The sequence below is a fragment of the Mixophyes fleayi genome, chromosome 1 (assembly GCF_038048845.1).
Source record: "Mixophyes fleayi isolate aMixFle1 chromosome 1, aMixFle1.hap1, whole genome shotgun sequence".
NCBI classification, from domain to species: domain Eukaryota; kingdom Metazoa; phylum Chordata; class Amphibia; order Anura; family Limnodynastidae; genus Mixophyes; species Mixophyes fleayi.
In genome coordinates this window covers 458,936,887-458,945,057 of record NC_134402.1, presented here as the reverse complement: position 1 = coordinate 458,945,057, position 8,171 = coordinate 458,936,887, and the positions used below count along the sequence as shown (strand labels likewise).

The 8,171-nt window shown below is 37.1% G+C and overlaps 1 protein-coding gene across 1 annotated transcript; it reads left to right on the top strand.

Moving 5' to 3' along the window:
• The first annotated feature begins 252 nt into the window (after nucleotides 1-252).
• On the top strand, nucleotides 253-5,405 carry LOC142110605 (serine/threonine-protein kinase SBK1-like). Its single transcript, XM_075193774.1, has 3 exons — nucleotides 253-415; nucleotides 4,283-4,485; nucleotides 4,599-5,405. The coding sequence occupies exons 1-3, from the start codon at nucleotides 253-255 to the stop codon at nucleotides 5,403-5,405; spliced, it is 1,173 nt and encodes a 390-aa protein (XP_075049875.1).
• Nucleotides 5,406-8,171: the final 2,766 nt, after the last annotated feature.

The following is an 8,171-nucleotide window of genomic DNA, read 5'->3' as shown; positions in this document are numbered from 1 at the left end:
TTACTAGCAAGTCTAATCAGATAATTGGTGATATCAGAGCTGTGTATTATAAAAAAATTGACTACTATTTATCTTCTACAAATACAAAAATAAACAATTATACTTGTCATACATGTTATTTGTGAAGGACACTAGTTCCTTTTCTATATGGACACCGATTGCAAAATTAAAAATGTTTCTCTAAATATATTCCTAAAATAACATAGGGATTAAAGTAATTAAAATATTGTTTCTGTCTTCATCCAGGATACAATGGCCTCCAGTGTACGTGATGTGGAGCTTACCCTGGAAGGACTGGTCTCCTTTGCTTTCCAGTTTCTGCAGGAAATAGAACTTGAGGACAGCTACCACATCATGAAGGAGCTTGGAGGGGGTGGCTATGCTTCAGTGTTCATGGTAAAGGACATAAAAACAGGTCAGTGTGGTCAATTATCGCCCTTCTCATAATCTACATTTATGGGACCATTTTTCAGCCAGGTTTACAGGAGGGTGATATCCCTTGGACATTCCTTTTCTATATGTGACAAAATTCACATGGTAACAATTCTCATCCTTTACTGAGCCACAAAAATCATAAAACTGACCAAGCACGAGTCCTGAACAGTGTTTTGTCTCCCGGGTGCTCGGGGTTGGCATATTGCAGAATGGGTGGACAGATTGTTGGGAGGGGCTGGGAATGACCCAGCTGTTTTGGTGCATGTTGGCACCAATGACCGAGATAGAGGTAGAAGGGGTGTCCTAAAGAATGATTTCAGGGACATAGGTCGCAAACTTAAGGCAAGGATTTCCAAGTTAGTATTTTTGGAAATAATACCTGTGTCACGCGCTAGTCCAGGGAGGCAGCGGGAGATTAGGGAGGTTAATGCGTGGCTAAAATATTGGTGTAGGAAGGAGGGTTTTGGATTCTTAGAGCACTGGGCTGATTTCTCGGTCAGTTGCCATCTTTATTGTCATGATGGATTGTACCTGAATGAGGAGGGGGCTGCAGTGCTAGGGGAGAGGATGGTTAGAAGGTTGGAGGAGATTTTAAACTAGGCTCCGGGGGGGAGGGGCAAGCAAGTATTTATGGGACAGACATTGAGAGTAGTAAGGAGGAATTTAACAAGAGTCAAGGGGTGGAGAGGGGGAAAGGGAAGCATAGCCGATAAGGAGAGGCCCTTTTTAAAGCAAAAAGAAATACCTAAGGGAGGCAATAGGTATTAAATGTATGCTTGCAAATGCAAGAAGCCTGACAGGTAAAATGAGCAGTATGATATTATAGGTATTACAGAGACCTGGTGGGATGATACACATGACTGCGCAGTCAACTTGGAAGGCTATTCTCTCTTCAGGAGGGATAGGGTAAATAAAAGGGGAGGAGGAGTAAGCCAGAATTAAAACCAAGTATTCAGGAAGTTTATATACGAGAATATTGGTGATAATATAGAGGCATTGTGGGTGGAAATATCCAGCGGAGGAAAAAGTTCAGAGAAGTTGCTGATAGGGATATGCTATAAACCGCCAGATATTAGTACGATTGAGGAAGCCCAACTTCTACAGCAAATTAAAAAGTCTACACAACTAGGTTAAATTTTAATTATGGGGGATTTTAATTATCCTGACATTGGAGTACTGAGACCTGCTGTACAGCTAGGGGAAATAGGTTTCTGAGCACGCTAAAAGACCATTACATGTCCCAATTAGTAGAGGAACCAACTAGGAACCGGACTATACTGGACCTAGTAAAAACAAACAATATAGACGTAATATCAAATATTCAAGTAAAGGAGCACTTGGGAAACAGTGATCATAAAATGGTCTCATTTGAAATTAGTTTCCAGAAACAACCGTATAAGGGATCAACTAGGACTTTAGCATATTAAAATTTGCCTTTCTAAAGTTTAAAGGAGTCTATAAAGAGCATAGACTGGGACAAAGCCTTTTAAGGAAAAAATACGGAAGAAAAGTGGGCTGTCTTTAAAATGTTGTTGGAAACATACACGTATAAGTTCATTCCTATGGAAAATAAATGTAAAAGAATTAAGTCTAAACCAATGTGGCTAAATAAAAAGGTAAGGGAAGAAATGCAAAGGAAGAAGCTTGCATTTAAATTGTTTAAGTCTGAAAGGTCAGAGGAGTCCTTCCGTAGGTACAAGGAATGTAATAAAACATGCAAAAAGGAAATTAGATTGGCTAAATTAGAAAATGAAAGGCACGTTGCAAAAGTAAGACAAACCCCAAAAAGTTTTTTAAGTATATAAATGGCAAAAGTATTAAAAAAGATAATATAGGACCCCTAAGAAGTGAGATGGGTGAATAGATAAATGATACTAAGGAAAAAGCAGAGGTATTAAACACTTTCTTTTCTTCAGTATTTACCAGAGAGGAACAAATGGCAGGAGTAAAACATAAAAATGGAAATGAAACCATGCCATTAATTAATACTTGGTTGCCAGAGGAAGAAGTCCAAAGGCGACTGAAGAATATTAAGATAAATAAAGCTCCAGGTCCAGATGGCATACACCCAAGGGTCCTTATGGAGTTAAACTCGGAAATAGCTAGACCGCTATTCTTAATTTTCAGAGATTCAATCTCATCAGGCTCAGTACCAAGGGATTGGTGAATAGCAGATGTGGTGGCGTTGTTTAAAAAGGGGACGAGATCACAACCAGAGAATTATAGACCTGTAAGCCTGACATCAATAGTGGGGAAACTACAGGAAGGTATTTTAAGGGATAGTATTCAGGATTACTTGGTACACAATAAAATTATTAGTGGGAATCAACATGGATTTGTGAGGGATATGTCATGTCAAACTAATCTATTTAGTTTCTACGAGCAAGTTAATGGGAACTTAGACCAGGGCAGGACAGTAGATGTGATCTACTTAGATTTTGCAAAGGCCTTTGATACAGTGCCACACAAGAGGTTGGTTTACAAAATAAGGGAACTGGGTCTAGGAATCAAAATTTGTACTTGGATCGAAAACTGGTTAGAGAATAGGGAACAGAGAGTTGTGAAAAATGGAACATTTTCTAATTGGTCAAAAGTCTTAAGTGGAGTACCTCAAGGTTCAGTGCTGGGGCCACTCCTTTTTAATATATTTATTAATGACCTTGGTGATGGTTAAGAGTGTAAAGTTTATATTTTTGTAGATGACACTAAACTCTGTAAGGTAATAAAATCAGAGCAAGGTGTAGCTTCTCTACAGAGGGAAAAACTGGAGGATTGGGCGGCCAAATGGAATATGAGGTTTAACACAGATAAATGTAAGGTTATGCATTCAGGGATCAAAAACAAGAATGTAATCTATAAATTAAATGGAATTAATTTAGGAGAATCTATAATGTAAAAAGATTTGGGAGTGCTCGTAGACAGTAGACTTAGCAATAGTGCTCAATGTCAAGCAGCAGCTGCAAGGGCAAACAAAGTTTTGGCATGCATAAAAAGGGGCATAGATGCAAATGAAGACAGTGTAATTTTGCCACTATATAAATCATTGGTAAGACCTCATCTTGAATATGCAATACAGTTCTGGGCACCACTCTGTAAAAAAGATAATTTGGAACTAGAAAGGGTTCAGAGAAGGGTGACAAAATTGATAAAGGGTATGGAGTCATTAAGTTATGAGGAAAGGTTAGCCAGTTTAGGCATGTTTACTTTAGAAAAGAGGCGTCTAAGGGGAGATATGATTACTATGTACAAATACATTAGGGGTTAATACAGAGAGCTTTCATGGGAACTTTTTACCCCAAGGACCATACACAGGACACGTGGTCATCCCCTAAGGTTAGAGGAGAGGAAATTTCACAACCAGAAAGGAAGGGGTTCTTTACAGTAAGTGCAGTCAAGATATGGAATTCATTGCCAGTGAAGGTTGTGATGGCAGATTCAATAGATATGTTTAAGAAAGGGTTAGACAAATTTTTAGCAGAAAGGTGTATCTAGGGATACGACCGTTAATTAAAATGAAGGATATTAGTGGATATAGGGTAAAAATAGGACTGCAATATTGAGTCTGGGGGGGTTTTCACAATTGAAACAGATTGGCGTTTGCTTACTCTGGATTAATTTAAAATATAAGTGCAGGAACGCAGGAGATCCAAAATAGGTTGAACTTGATGGACTGGTGTCTTTTTTCAACCTCATCATTCAACTATGTTACTATGTTAATATGTTACTGTAGTCAAACGTTGCCATATAATGTATAGTTCTAATTTCATTGCCAAATTATCATTGAGTCCTCAAATCTATTAGTTTTTTCAATTTGAATCCACAACTAACCATGACCTTTTCTTCAAAGATCAGAGAATGGCAGTAAAGATGATGGACAGGAAAAGAACAACTGAGAGAAATTTCCTTATGGAATTCAGTATGTCCTTCCTCCTCTCATCCCATCCCAATATCATTGGGAGTTATGGCATTGCGTTCAAGACCAGTGACCACTTTGCCTTTGCCCAGGAGCTGTCACCAGTGGGTGATTTGTTATCTCTCATTCTACCCAATGTAAGTACAAGTCCTTGAAATGATTTTACATCAACTTGGTGCTTTAAACACGTTTTACCTTCTCAATGTAACATGTTTAAAAGATGCTGAATCAATTGATTTATTTCTTTCAGACTGGACTTCCAGGAGACACAGTGAAGAGATGTGCAGTGCAGATCTCCAATGCACTGGAATTTATAGAAAGTAAAGGACTGGTGCATATGGACATTAAACCAGAGAACATTTTGGTGTTTGATCAGCACTGTCATTGCATTAAAATTTCTGACTTTGGTCTTTCACGTTTCAAGGGAACAGCAATTCAAACCAAGTCTGGGACTGGATCTTACATGGCCCCTGAGATGTGCCAGCTTACTGACAAGGATCGTTTGGTTGTAGACTCCACTCTTGATGTGTGGGCATTTGGTATTGTTCTTTACTGCTTGCTAACAGGAGAAATTCCCTGGCAGTTGGCAATGCCTAAAGACAAAGAGTACAGTAGATTTGTTGAATGGCAAAATCACAGCCAGCTTGATGACGCTCCCTCACCGTGGAACAGGCTGCCTGTTGGAGTGTTGAGGATGTTTAGTCATCTTTTAGCCATAGACAGTAGTCAGCGAAGCAAATCTACTGAAATCTTGATGTTCATGGTTGAGAGTTGGAAAGCAGAAAGAAGCCAGATTGATACTACAGACAATTTTCCTGTACAATCAGAGCTCTCATGTTTCAGCAAGAATCTGTCTTACATCCCAACGGAGACTTCAAACAGGAGTGAGTCCATTCAGTCTGTCATTAGCTCCATGTCACGTCATTTGAACACTGATAGTTTTGGCTTGGAGTGTGAGGAGACACCAGATGACTGGCAGAATAATGCACCTAATCCACTCATACTTCTGGATGATGAGATATCTCTACATATCGGAGCAGAGGTGGAAATTGGGTGAACACTCAGCAGTAACTGTGTCTCATGGCTTTGTGAAGACATCAAATATGCTCTTCTCTTATTATGCAGGTAAGTTACTTGTTTAGGAAATAATGTCACTTCCAGAGCACTGATATCTGGAGATATAATGTAAATAGAGAATCTTCAACTTGTTCATACCTTGATTTACCAGTCCTTTTAATTGTCCACTCTGTATCTAAAAGGAAGTAAATACTAGTCTGCAATTGATATATGTAACTTATCCTATAAAAGCACTTTTCCCCTGGAGTAACTAAATGTATTGCAATATAGTATTATGCAGTGTTAATGGAAATTGATTTTCTAAAAATAGTTATAGTGTAAAATGCTTATTGATTTCCCAAAATATCTCATCTCTTTTACAGTACCTTTTCACACTTTTATTTTATACTATTATATTAACATACTTCTCAATTCCTGCAGAAGTGATTTTGGGAACTTACAAAGCAGATAAACAAGGCCCCATCTGGTGTACATTGGTGTAACTTGTATAATTATCCTCAGTTACCCCTCCCATGCACTGGGTGGGGCTCTTGAAAATGATCAGCTGATGCTAATTCCCAGAACTTCCGCTTACAACCAGTAGAAGATCATCAGGATGAAGGTTTAGCATTATAAGAACGATATTATTCTATTTTTAATGAGAAATAAAATTGTACGAGTGAATTATACAAATTAAATCTCATTATTTTACACTTTTACATTTAAATTATCCTGATATATATTTTGTGTGTGTGTTTATGTATCAGTTCTTGTTTAATACATTTCCTTTAATTATTTATAGGTTTAATAAAAATTTGAATTGTATGACATTATTTGCCTGATGCTTAATTTTTACATGAGGTCAGAAACCTAGAATTTTATTTTAGAAAACCATGAACTCTCCCATTTATTTTGCCCATTCTTTGTTTTTCCCGTTCATTAGTAATTCTTGTACTGTGAGAGTTATTATTGCTGTTTGAAAAACATCCTAAACAGTTAAATTGCCAGGTTCAAAAAATTGCAGTTAAAAAGTAACTGGGATTTAGAACCTGAGAGGTAAGTGAGCACCATGTTTTATGATAAAGGTATATTATAACTTATCTCCTCTTTACAACCCAAAAGCAGTGTACAATATTACTGATACACATTGTTTTATGAAAAATATTATATTTATTATCCTTGAATGAATGACACCTGCCTTATGTAATGAGTGATTGTATAATCCATTACAGGAATCTTTAAAGGGGGAACAATAAAGGAAAATCAATAGGGGATTATAAACTCCCCCCCCCCCCCCGCATATATCTGGAGGGATTTCTCAGAAATTAAAACACTAGATAGACTTATAAAGGGAATCTCTATTTACAAAAATACATCATAAATAATATCTGACTAAGGTGCTATCCACATTGGTTATAGGTGGTATTTATCTATGAATTATCACCTATTAGTTTGGTCTCTTTAGTATAGATATAGATGTTATAAACTATAGAATTGAGCAGCAGCACAGCTAGGTAGTTTTCATCTACCTTTTAAAAGCTATCAAGATTTATGGCAACTATACTTCACACTCAGTTTTTAATATTTTAACATTTCGCTATTAGTCCTTTGAAGGATTTATTTTCCATGGTCATAAAATTATACATTTTTCAAGGCTCATGGCCATTTGAGTGCTTCATCTTTTGGACACACTTTTTCCTCTTCCTTGGTAGTAATATTAATTCCAAATAGTGTGTGAGTGCACCCTCCATTAAGTATTATGGGTTCATTATCCCTTTTATTGGAAGACTTAAAAGGAGTACTATGGCACACTTGGTGCGATGCAACCCAACCATTTAAACTACTTTCTCTGTGTTCTTTACACTGCCTATGCATCAGCACAAGTTACCTAAAATTGTTTAGATCTTGAAAATATTTGTATATCTAATATATTGAAGTCCATTACAAATTCTGATAATGGCTACTTTTAGCATCACTGGGGAATTATCTAAAAGACAGGAAAGGTGGCTTTTGGATGCTGATACTGACTTTTTGTCAGATATGACAATAACTGCCAACCCTGAGGGAACATGAACTCATAATCTTCTAGAACTTAAAAATATCATGTTCAGGCAAACTAAGACATTTTGGAATATTTTTTTTTTATTAACCATATCAAACAAGGAATGATCCCCAGGGGACCTAGACCTAAAATGTATCCAGCCTTTAAACTTGCAAATGATGAATTGAGAAAAGAGTGGGAGTCCACATTAACAAAATGCCCTACCGAATTAATCAACATATTGATAAAACATGATAATCTATTGCTGGAGGGATACACCCAAGAAATAACAATACTAGGTGAAAAACTTAAAAAAATTGAAGGATTAGATTCTTTTCAGAAATCCTATGAAAAATTTCAAAATGAACTGGATAATTTTGAAAAGATGATGGTAGAGAAAAAACGGAATAAGTTTACCCGCAATAAAAATGATTATCTAACCAATAGAGTATTTAAATGGGAAATAAAGAAATCTAGGAAGCCTGTACCCACTTACAGCACCTCTGAAATTGATTCCTCAGAAGGGGAATTATCTGACCATTCTAAGAACAACCCCAACATTACCAGTGATTTTTTAGGGATGGGCACCAGAAACAGGGAAGGTGGAGGTCCAGGAACCATAGGCAGACACGCAGGAAGGGGGGGGAGGAAATTTATGGGGGAGGAAAAGAAAACACACGGAAGAACAGGGAAACCCACAATGTTTACAGAGGAATTACAGACAAA